Source organism: Eptatretus burgeri, chromosome 3 (assembly GCF_056783735.1).
Source record: "Eptatretus burgeri isolate ZD-2024b chromosome 3, Ebu_testis_v1, whole genome shotgun sequence".
Classification (NCBI taxonomy): Eukaryota; Metazoa; Chordata; class Myxini; order Myxiniformes; family Myxinidae; genus Eptatretus; species Eptatretus burgeri.
The window spans coordinates 24,747,750-24,760,014 of NC_140963.1; the positions used below are offsets into that span (position 1 = coordinate 24,747,750).

General features: G+C 42.7%; 1 protein-coding gene across 3 annotated transcripts in view; it reads right to left on the minus strand.

Moving 5' to 3' along the window:
• The window catches only part of LOC147029563 (histone deacetylase 9-like), a 560,396-nt gene that overhangs the window by 509,606 nt on the left and 38,525 nt on the right, over positions 1 to 12,265 (minus strand). For 2 of the 3 annotated variants that reach the window (XM_085872715.1, XM_085872716.1), the window contains one exon: positions 2,979 to 3,166. The exons of the other annotated variant lie outside the window; for it this stretch is intronic. In XM_085872715.1, the coding sequence (XP_085728841.1) occupies positions 2,979 to 3,132 (154 nt within the window). In that variant the 5' untranslated portion in view covers positions 3,133 to 3,166. The remainder of the gene's footprint in view (positions 1 to 2,978; positions 3,167 to 12,265) is intronic. 3 annotated transcript variants of the gene reach the window in all.

Genomic DNA, 12,265 nt, shown 5'->3' on the forward strand with positions numbered 1-12,265 from the left:
TAAAAAAAATTCTTATTCTTTTTAATTATGATTCTTCAGCATTGATAAATCGGGCAAATACGACATTTGCACAATGTCTCAAAAAGTTGTGGACGACTTATGACAATATTTGGTGGATCAATTGGTTAGGTCACAAGAACAAGCTGTTTCGATTTCGGTTCAGGTCCGGATTCAGATCTGACCTATCAGTGGGATACAAAAACAACGTAAACCGGTCAGGCTGGCAGAGGTATGCGCTCCACCGAGTGCCGTTCCAGCTTTCAATATGGACATCGCAAACACTGATGACTGACATCTTTTGCTCATTTAGGAAACAATAATGCAACAAAATCTCCTAAATTTGTGTCTGGTGCCCGAGCATATTGAAAGTATATCAGTTGTGGGAATGCAGGGAATGCCCTGGGAATACATGAAGGTTTTTTTTTTAATGACTGGATCATCTCGCGGAGGCCCTTCTAATGATAGACGAACATAGTTGTGAGCTTTCAACACCAAACGCAGGCCCACGTCGTGTGAACCACCACTCGGAACCCAATCCACGATTACCAAGTGCCAATTTCACAATATATTGTCACGGTGCCGGGATGCAGATGGTAACGAATGAGCAGCAAACGGTATGCACACACATTGCAAAAAAAATCAAATAAATAATGGAATAATACACAGCAAAAAGTGTCTGAGAATGGGATTTCGTTTCTTACCCCTGAATAACCAACCAACCACCCTTCCGACTGAGAATGAAGGTGATGTCATAAAGTTCGCCAAAAATACATTCAGTCCAGTCCCGGCAGTAAACATACCTACCTTCATTGCCATCTCGGTGCTGCATGCGAACACGTCCATATGCTCTGACACTGCCCCCTACCGTTTGATTGCGCACGAAATGGGAGTGAATATGATGAAAGGGTTGAAATTAACCTGAAACCACAGGTAAATATTCTATAGCAAGTGTTTTGAGCAAGTCGTTGTACATATCTCTTTGTGTGCCCTTTTTTGTACTTGCTGTGCGCCTGTTCTTCGTCACGTAGTGCAATGTGTAAATTGCCTGAATCCAGAGCGAAAACGTGGCGTTCTCCGCACACTCATGTGCAAATTGAAATTCTCACCCTGCGATTTTCAAGAGCGTGCAACGCAATGGAATTCCGTCCGATCCGATGTACCGTACTCGTTGGTTCTGCCAAAGTGGTTTATTGGCCTGGGGTCATGCTGGACAGTTTGTCATCCCTCTACCAGCAGCAGCCAGGGCAGGAATTTGGAATTTGTTCCATGGTGCTGACGATAGCTCAACTACTCTTCACAAAGGACACTGAGCGATTGTAAACGTCCATAAACTAAGATCAGCAGACAGGACGCCCAGTTTACCGTCCATCCGAGGGACAGCACACACATTGATGAGTCACTGGGATGACAGTTTCTATCTGGGTTGGGATTCAAACCCAGGCTAGATGGCTTGGAGGTGAATGGGCATACCTCAAGGTCATCCTTCTCGCCTGCAGTGGAATTATCAGCCAGAAATTGCTCAACTCTGTGTGTGCCTCGCCTCCGAAATGTATCTTATTGGCACAATTGGCCTTGCTGCATAGGTAAATTTTAATGATCCACACCTGGAAATTGTCCTGTGAACAACCGTATGGTCAGTAGGAATATTGCTCCTGTGGATCAAGAGCAAGTCACCTTTACAGTGGCAACATAAGGTTTCCAGGAATACACTTTTAAACTATAAGGGCACCTGGTCGTGTGCATACTGCATACCTCTGCCAGGCTGACAAATTTATGTTTTGCATCCCACCGATAGGCCAGATCTGGATTCAGACCTGAACGAAAATTGAATCAGCTTGTTCCTGTAAAGTAACCAACTCATCCACCAAGTTTCATCCAAATCCATCCTTAGCCTTTTGAGATATCATGCCATATATTGTTTTAGCCTCATCACTCAATGGTGAAGAATCACTTCAAAAATTCTCGGATCCAGATCTGGATTCGGATATTCACCAAAATCGAACAATTTCATCAGTGCCACATACCCAAGCTCTCCACGAAATTTCATCTGAATCCATGCACAAATTTTTGAGATACTCATTATAAATTTCTAGTCAATTCGATGAAAATTTAGGATTTTAGAAATTTGACAAAGTTGTTGACCTTTGGCCTGTGTTGAACTTTTGACCTCAAAAAACAATAGGCTTCTTGCTTATGACGAACTGCACCATGTTGTGAAATTTGGTGAAGATTGGTTTAAAATTGTGACCTCCAGGTGATTGACATACAAACAGACGGACAGACAGACAGAATAGCGCACAAGACCAACAAATATATTTGAAAATTCCTTGATTTTTGCAAGTAGCAGACAAAGACAGACTGACAGACAGACAAGCCGATAGGCGGACATAGGTAGTCGATCAAGTCGAATTTAGTCGTTTTTCAGCCGTTACTAGCCAACAAAAGCGTCCATAGCAACGGTTCTTTCTCACACATAACTAGGGCATACCATGAACCTACCATACCAGTTTCATGTATATCTGACTCATAATCTCTGAGATATAACGAACTTCGTTTTTTTTAGTTTTCGACCAGGGTTCATTCAAAGTCTATCTTCTCCGACAGTTTTCATAGGATCCGGCTGGAAAATTTTGACAATATGACTGAATGTACTGCCCACAATCGCTCGTGGCCCGATTTTTGATTTTCGAAAAAATTAATTTTTGAGATTTTTTTTGATAATTTCAAAGGTCCGTTGCTAGGCAACGGTGGTGTCCATAGCAACGGTTCTCATTTGCACACAAGTAGGTCATGGTACGAGTAATGGCCAACCTTCAGAGCAGCAAATGTGTAGAGTACAGAGTAGGTACATTCTAGTGAGGTGCAAAACTAGAGGTAGAAAGAGGTCAGGGTGATTGGGCAATGAGATAAAGAGAGCTATAAAGGAGAAGTACAAGTCATTTATTAGGTACGAGCAGGGCACTCCTACTTGGCCGTACCTGGCGCTGCCTGGCTGGGTGAGCTTTGCCTGGCTGGATGAGCTTTTCCTGGTGGTTTCAGGAGGTGTTGAACATTGAAAAGCGATGGAGTTATTGGCCTCATGGTGGTTAACGTTTCCGTGCGATCTGGCGGCAGCACTGCCTGACCGCACATCCCAATATACACTTTCTAACGGCCTTTGTCGCTTCTAAAAAAAACAAAACAACTAGCATTAGCGTAAAACCTTGCTCAGATTCTGAAGTTTCTACGCCCAAAATTTGGGGCCTCTATGTGCTATGGTTCGGCCATGAAAGAAGAAACACACAAACACATGAAAATATTTATATGGATAAAATAACATGACTGGCATGAGACTCATTAGTATCGGAATAAACAGAGGCTCATTTAATAATAACTAGACAAACCCAAAGAGAATATGAGAAGGATATGGCTAACAATATTAAGCACGAGCAACTACCACTCGTCGCTTCACTGACAGGAATACTAAGAGAGGAGTGGGGGGGGAGAGAAAGAGTGCCACTTCCCACAGACTGGACATAGGATGGTGAAGCACAGGTGTGTTGTGTGCCCATTGGCAATTCAAGGGTGGGCCGGTACGATATTTGTTTCTTCCCCTCCACTGCCAAACTCTGGAACTCTATACCTTCTCATGTCTTCCCCAACACGTATGACCTTCCCCTTTTCAAAAAGCAGATTTTTTTTCTTTCTCAAAAACTCTTGGACTGTTCTCTCTTATCTTACTTTTCTATTCATGCAGTTCTTTTATGTCAGGCTTGGCCTCAATGAGGACGATTCAGTCATTGCCTGTAGCCTTCAACATTAAAAAAAAGTGATTGAACTGCGTACAGTGGTGAAAAAAAGTTTGTGCACCCTTTTGAATGTTCTGTATTTCTGCATAAATTTGACCGAAAATGTGATCAGATCTTTATCTAAGTCTGAAAAATAAATAAAGACAACCTGATTAAACAAATAGCACATCCCAAAAAAAAAAATCAACTTTTCATTTACTTTTTGAGCAAAATGATCTAACATTCAATTTCTTTGTCAGAAAGTTCAATTCTGGAGTTTAAGAGATTCAATCACCTTCTCAGAACGGCGAAGTTCAATTCTGGAGGTTAAATTTTGAAATTAGCTTAGTTTAAGAGATTCTTGAGGTTATGGCATGTGCAGAAATGAAATAAAGCCACAAACACTTGACATCTCCGGGCATTTATAAGCATTGCAATGTTTCCAGCGACTCGTAGCTATGATGAACAGGCATTCGATAATATGAGTGAGGAAAGTGAACAAAAAATAAACTTTATCGTTAAGAAATCGTTGCGGCCTGTTCCAAGTCAAGTCATGGTTGAGCAGGCCAAAAAAAAGGGCGGCTTCAGACCCTAGCGAGGAAGCCCAGGAAATGCCTCAAGACCACGTAGAGAATGAGGTGGTTGAGGATGTGCCTGATAAAGGATATAACTAAATAAGGCCACAAATTATCTTCAAAAGGGCATTTAATTGTAGTGTTGTAATTAACCCAAACACCCAATTTTCAGTCATGCACTCCATTGGAGTTCCCTTAGTATGCAAGCAAAGTTTCAGGCCACTAGGTTTCAAGGTTTTGGAATTATGGAGGAGACACACACACACACACACTGAAACACACACATTGACATCTATTAGTAGAGTTTATAGCATGGCTCTTTTTTTTGGTTCCGAGTAGCTCCACATGTATGTCACATCTGCAACTGCTCCTTCCACCTCAATAAAAGCAAAGTTGTCGCAACTGGATCCATCATGTTGTTTATCCCGTCGGGTCTTCCACCCCACAAGGTCGAAGCGCCGCTCGCATTCTCGCTTTTCTTGTGTACAGTTCATTTGAAAGTCGATATCTCCATTTATCGTGAACAGAATTCAATGAAAATTGACACGCACAAACTAAACAAATCTGCACAGGCATTAACTCGGCCCAATGTGTGATTCCGGCACTTTGGGCCGAGAAACGGCCCTTTCAGACCGTTTTCTTAAAATTGTTATTTCTCAGTTATAAGTGGACGGCACAAAACCAAATTTGACAGGTCTATTCTTGACGTCACTCTGTCGGCATTAACTGAGCCCAAAGTGATATCATGGCCCTTTGGGCTGACAAACTGCCCTCTCGGCCTATTTTTTTAAATTGCTATTTCTCGGTTGTTCGTAAATGGAACCGAACTAAACTTGACAGGTATATTCGAGAGACCATTCCCCAGGCAGTAACTGAGCCCAAAGTGCGATTCCGGCCCTTTGGGCCGAGAAAAGGCCCTTTCGGCCCATTTTCTTAAAATTATTTCTCGGTTATGAGTAGGTGGAAACAAACCAAACTTGACAGGTATATAGAGACCATTCCCCAGGCATTAACTGAGCCCAAAGTGCGATTCAGGCCCTCTGGGCCAAGAAAAGGCCCTTTCAGCCCATTTTCTTAAAATTGTTATTTCTCAGTTATTGGTGGACAGTACCAACCAAACTTGACAGGTATATTCTAGAGACCATTCCTAAGGCATTAACTGAGCCCAAAGTGCGATTCCGGCCCTCTGAACCAAGAAAAGGCCCTTTCAGCCCATTTTCTTAAAATTGTTATTTCTCGGTTATTGGTGGACAGTACCAACCAAACTTGACAGGTATATTCGAGAGACCATTCCTAAGGCATTACCTGAGCCCAAAGTGCGATTCCGGCCCTTTGGGCCGAGAAACGGCCATTTCGGCCCATTTTCTTAAAATTATTTCTCGGTTATTAGTAGGTGTAACAAACCAAACTTGACAGGTATATAGAGACCATTCCCCAGGCATTAACTGAGCCCAAAGTGCGATTCCGGCCCTTTGGGCCGAGAAACGGCCATTTTGGCACATTTTCTTAAAATTGTGATAAAAAATTAAATGCGCTGGGCAAAATAAAGTCACAAATGATGACATGAAACTAGCCTCACTCTTGTGAGGTATTCTGGTTTCGTTTTTCTGATGCGATGAAAATCTTACCAAATTTCAAAACTACCTGTCGTCCATGCTATCGCTCACCTGAGAGTTGTATGAATGAACTCCAATGGGGTATGTTCGCAATTCGAACTTGTTCTGTTATATTTCCAGTGTTGCTCTTTGTGTTTTCGTCCAATTTTTTTGTGTGTTAATTCATAACTTCTTATGCTGCATTGTTAAATTTGTTTTTGTGAAGCTCAAGCCAACTCCTTGAATAACCGACAAGCAAAATTCGTCTTGGTTTTGATGTTGTTTCTCGTTCTGCTTCTTTTTTTCCCTGAAATTTTGTCCTTTCTGCCTCTTCAATGTTATCCTATTCCCCCCTGCTCATTTCAAAAAAAGAAAAGGGGGAAAAAAAAAACGTTTTCACTCCAGAACAGGATCTCATTCTGCCTTTGACCTGTACTTCCAGTACTTCATTCTTTATCTCTCCTTTTTCACAACAGATTGATAATGAATTGAAGCAAACAATTCTTCCTTCCTCTAAAGACTAAAAGCTTAAAAAAGATTTTAAAATGTTTCACTTTCCTTATTTCTCCATCATTCATAACCCATATGTTCCTCTGCTTGTTCTTCTTCATAACTATCTGTTTCTCTTGTTATTCTTCACAAGGCATATTTTACAAACCTGTCTCTCACTGAAATGCTCAGTCCATCAACCCTCCTCCAATACCCACGGCACCACATTCGTCCATGCCTTTAACAAAAATTCCTTCTTCCCATCCCATGATCTTTATCTCCGTATGTCAAATTTGGGAATCTTGAGAATTCCAGCTTGAAGAGGTTGGCTGCTCATCATAATCAAATCCCCTTCACGTTATTTTAGGGTGTCAAACCCCTCCGTGTCAGTATGCCCCCACATCTCCTTCAAGCCCACATCCCTCCAATGCGTTTCACTTCTCAGAATCCCTCCACTTCATGTCCCTCTTTCAGCATCCCCCCTCACCCCATCCTCTCCAAGCTTCCTCCTCACCCCACCCCCTCAAACCCACCTCCTTGTCACGCTAACTCCCAACTTCCAATTCTTCCCATCCCCTCTCGTCTCACCCTTTCTCAGCCTCCACCTTGTCCTTCCCCCTCTCAGCTGTCCCCTCATCCCACTTTTACACTCAAAAAGACACTGGAAAAATTCACAGGTATTACAGAAGGAACCAAACCACTTGAGCGCAAGTCTGCTAGAGAGCCATCTACGTCGTCATCTACAGTTTTGCAAGAAGTTTGTATTTTCTGTGACAAGAAGAATAAGTTTGTGAAGGGGACCAAGTCACGAGAAGTGTTACATCAGGCTAGAGATGCGAGATCGGATAAGACGGTGCGACAGGCAGCTTTGAATCAGATGAACGACAAGATCTTAGCAATCACATCCAGAGAGTTCGTTGCTGCAGAAGCCCGATACCACAATTCATGCTATCGTAACTTCACCAGAGGTGAGAAATCTAAAGCTGCGACATCCTCAGTCGAAGATGCAGAACAACGATATCAGGTAGCAGTTCAGAATGCATACAACATGCTGTTCGAACATATCAGAAATACATTATTCTCAGTACCTGAAGTGGTAAAACTGACCAATTTGACAGAAATATTGGGGAACCTCATGGGCATGTTAGGCTATAATCATGATGAAGTTCTTCCACAAACCAAGAAACAAATACGACGTCGGCTTGAATCAGAGTTCGGCGAATCGCTCCATTTTGTAACCACCACCAATGGAAAACTTCTTGTCTACCCTGATAATTTAACAATTGGATCACTTGTCAAAGAGAACGATGAACTAAAGAGCAAATTGAGTTCTTTACCACAGTGTGATGTAGAGGAAATGGTGGCAAAATCTGCATCTCAAATGCGGTCAGATATCAAGAAAATGAAGAAGAAACTATGGCCACCACAACCTGACCAGCTGACAGCTGACGACAAGGAACTCCCTGAATCTCTGATAATGTTCTTAAAATTTCTACTGATTGGGGATGCGCAACAGTCAGTGACAGGTTTCAATCCACTTGAAGACCGACTGGTTCAGTCAAGACCGACTGGTCAAGACTTCATGTATGCAGTTAGCGGAGGTGCCATAATACCGGCAAAACAGATATTGCTGCCATGGAGTGTGAAATCTCTGACAGGAAATGTTGAACTAATTCAAATGCTCAACCGCCTAGGCCATGTAATGTCTTACTCCAAACTGGTTGAGTTGGATACCACCTTGTGTCTTCAGAAGCAAGCAATGACGGCAGACAATGATGTGATTTTGCCTGAAAATGTCCATACAAACATTCCCACAACACTAGCCTTTGATAACATTGATCGCCTTGAAGAAACTCTCAGTGGTGGGGGAACATCACATCGAGTCAACGGGCTCATTATACAACCACAAGCCACAACTGCTCCACTCATGAAGGTATTGCCGAAGCTAATACCGAGCAAAAAGCGCAGTATAACTCCAGTTCATCTGGAAATTCCTGACTATAATGCAGGGGAAAGGATTGGTCCCCCAGTATCCAAGTTCGTTGCCTTGAACTTCCAATCTATCGTTCAAGATGCACACCTCCGTAACCTGCTGTGGTTAAAAGTGAGGGAAATGAACACTAGTGATCAAACCTTCAGCTCATGGACAGGTTTCAACATGCAGGCCCGTGATCATATAGATGTCAAGAAAGACACAGTGGGATATCTACCCATAATCAATGCACCAGCGACACAACTGTCAACAGTTCACAAAGTCCTTAAGCAAGCACTGAATGTCCAGAAGACGTTGGACTTCACTGAGATTGTGTGTGTTTTTGATCAGGCCTTATATGCCAAGGCAGCAGAAATCACATGGAAGCATGAAGAAATGAACCAGGGTATCGTTCTTCGGATGGGGGCATTCCATACACTATGCAATCTCTTATCTATCATAGGTAAACGATTCGGCTCAGCTGGTTTGCGCGACATATCAGTGGAATCTGGAATCATAGCAGAGGGTTCAGCGAATACAGTTCTTGAAGGACGTAACTACAATCGTGGAGTCTGTCTCTGTAAATTGATGTATGAAGCACTGCTCAGGCTAGCATGGAAAGGTTTCTCCATCTGGCTGGAAGAATACCAGTCTGACGATTTTCCACATCTGGCTGGAATGATCACAGCTCTGGAATCACTTCAGGAAAATGTAAGCAATTAAACCATAGATACCGTTCTGGCTGATGCATCATGTATTCGAGTATTCAATCTGTTCGACAAATATCTTAACCATCTCCGGTTCAGCAATGGTCAGTTGGCCACATTCTGGATGTCTTTTGTTGATATGGTAGAGAACCTGCTTGCGCTGATTCGGTCATCAAGAGAGGGGAATTGGATGCTACATCTATCAGCCATCGGGTCAATGATCCCCTGGTGTGTCGCTTATGACAAACAAAATTACTCCAGGTATTTATCAATATACGACTGCCAAATGACCACACTCCAGGAGACACATCCAAATGTATACGATCATTTCCAGCACAATGGAGGATTTTCTGTACAATTGGGCGATCATAACCCATTTGGTCGTATTGCCGTGGATCAAACGACAGAGGAGACTGTCAACAAACATACCCAGACATCAGGAGGAACGAAAGGATTTAGTCTCAGGGCTGGGGCAGTCAGCAAGTACTACATCAATGCAGAGTATAGGAGCCTATGTCTGAAACAACTTCGAAACATGACACAAGTGGGTAACTCAGAACTGAGTCATGTAGATCTTACTCCTTCAAGAATACAGAAAGACAAGAAAGCAGTCCAGTCACTTGTAGAGTTGATGGAAAACAACTGGACGAATCCATTTGGTAGTGAACCAACTGAACTGGTTAGCCTATCGACAGGTGCGACAGCACCACCAGATGTTGTCAATGACCTCCTCACAGCTCAGCAAAAAGGTGAGACAGCATACACAACATTCCAGGAGTGTAGGATTGAACAGACCATGATTGGATTCTTTGATAAAATACCCAAACTGCAGCTGAAAACATTCGCTAGCATCAAACAGAAGGTGACGAAGAAGACATCAAACAAGGAGGTGATCCTAAAGACTGACCATAAACTTTTCGGGCACGTGCTCTTGGTTGCATCGAGTCAGAAAACTGAAATAAAGGAGGTGCTGAAGTATCCCCTGGGTCCTCTTCCTTGGTCACTTGTCAACTGTGACGGAACTATAAAGAAGACAAATAAGGCTGCTCTGGCCAGGAAACTTGAGGCTAATGTATCGTCAGCCGAGCAACCTTCAGCTTCTATCATCGACGGAATGAGCCTAATCCAGAAAACCAATGGAGACCACATGACCTTTGATGAACTAGCTGATCAGGTACTTGCCAATGTTATGAGAGCCGCTGGATCCAGTCAGCGTGTGGATGTTGTGTTTGATGTATATAAACAGCTATCAATGAAATATCAAGAGCGAACCACTCGAGGGTCTGACACTGGCATCAGATTCACTAACATAATATCAGGTCACAAAATCCAACAATGGCGATGGCTTCTATGTTGTGGTGCCAGTAAGACGAAGCTTACCCAATTCATTGTGGAACAATGGCAGGAACCCCATTGGCGTCAGAAACTTGGAGAGAAGACAATGTATGTTACCAGTGGTGAAACATGTACAAAGATTGTACAAAGAACATGTACAAAGAACATGTACAAAGATGGTGGAACATGTACCTGTGATGAAGCTGTTGAAGTTGTTGAACTTAAACATCACAAGAAGAAGCAGACACATGTATCCTGCTTCATGCCAAGCATGCATCATCCGATGTCTCATCGATTGTCATCATTGCAGAGGATACAGACATCCTCATACTCTCTCTGGCATTCCATGAAACTATCAGCTGCAACATCTTCATCAAATGTGGCACTAAAAACCGCACCCGATTTATAGATGTTCGCAAAGTGGCTACATCACTTGGCAAACAGGTCTGTTTTTTCAGCAAGCATTCACAAACTTGAAGAGAATTGGACCACATCATCTGAACTCCAAGACTGCCTTGAAGAATTCGTTTGCAGATTGTATACTCCTCAGTCTGATATTCTTGATGCGAATGAGATGTGCTATCTGTTATTCCGAACAAAGGCAGGAAATGTGGAGTCAGGACAATTGCCACCATGTCAGGACTGTCTGAAGATGCACACCATCAGTGCGAACTATCAATCAGCAATCTGGCACCGTAGCCTGAAAGTTAGCCCAAACATTCCCAGCCCATTGGACTGCACTGGTTGGATTCTTGGTGACCAAATGCAGCTCCAAATCAACTGGATGAATGGATCTCCTGCTCCTGATGTAGTTCTTGAGTTCATGTCCTGCAAATGCAAGCGCGTCTGTAGCTTCCCAGGTTGTCAGTGTATGGTAAATGGATTGAATTGTACCGATGCCCGTACCTTACAGTCCTGTGATAACATGAGGTATGACGACGACATCATCAGGGAAGAGGGACAAATGGATGAAGTATCTGATGAGGAAGGACAGAGTGATAATGATACGAGTTATTAGTGCTGAGATTTGAACAATATGCAACAACGTTTGCAGATTTTGTTTTCTTGTGAAAATATAGAGCAAATTAGACTACAACATGAACTATGATACATACCCGGTATATACATTTTATTTGGAGATCCCTGTTCACGATCAGAATGACTTCAGCTGACAGTTTGCATTATCACAAGTTTGTAAATGTATATTCTTTTTAGGAATCTGTGTGAGCAATATTCACATCAAAGTAATGCATATCAGCAGTACTATAAACGACTATGCAATACTAAGTCCAGTATAATTTCCAAAATTGTTTTTGTCTGTGTAACTTGTTTACGATTTGTGGGTTTGAAAAAGATACGATTTTTTTTGTCAAGTAATGTATTTAAAAAGTCTTCTTCTTTCAGCTGCTCCCGTTAAGGGTCGCCACAGCGGATCATCCGTATGATCTGCATCATGATTTGGCATGGGTTTTACGCCGGATGCCCTTCCTGACGCAACCCTGGTCGCCTCTTACGACACACAGGGATATGGTACACCTATTTTAACCGGGGTATACACCGGGCCCAGTACACTGGTACTCACTTCGCCGACCTCGGAAGGATGACAGGCTGAGTCAACCTCCTGGTGTGTATTAATTCAGTGGCCCAACAGGGCTTTAACTCACTCAGGACCTTTTAGATCCCAAGCCGCTACCCTAATCACTGCGCCAACACCAGGCTTTAATGTATTCAAAAAGTACTTCATAATATAGAACATGTCCAAACACACCTAATTGATAAATTAATGCACAATTTTTCCGTTTCTAGTTACTGTATTGACTTAATG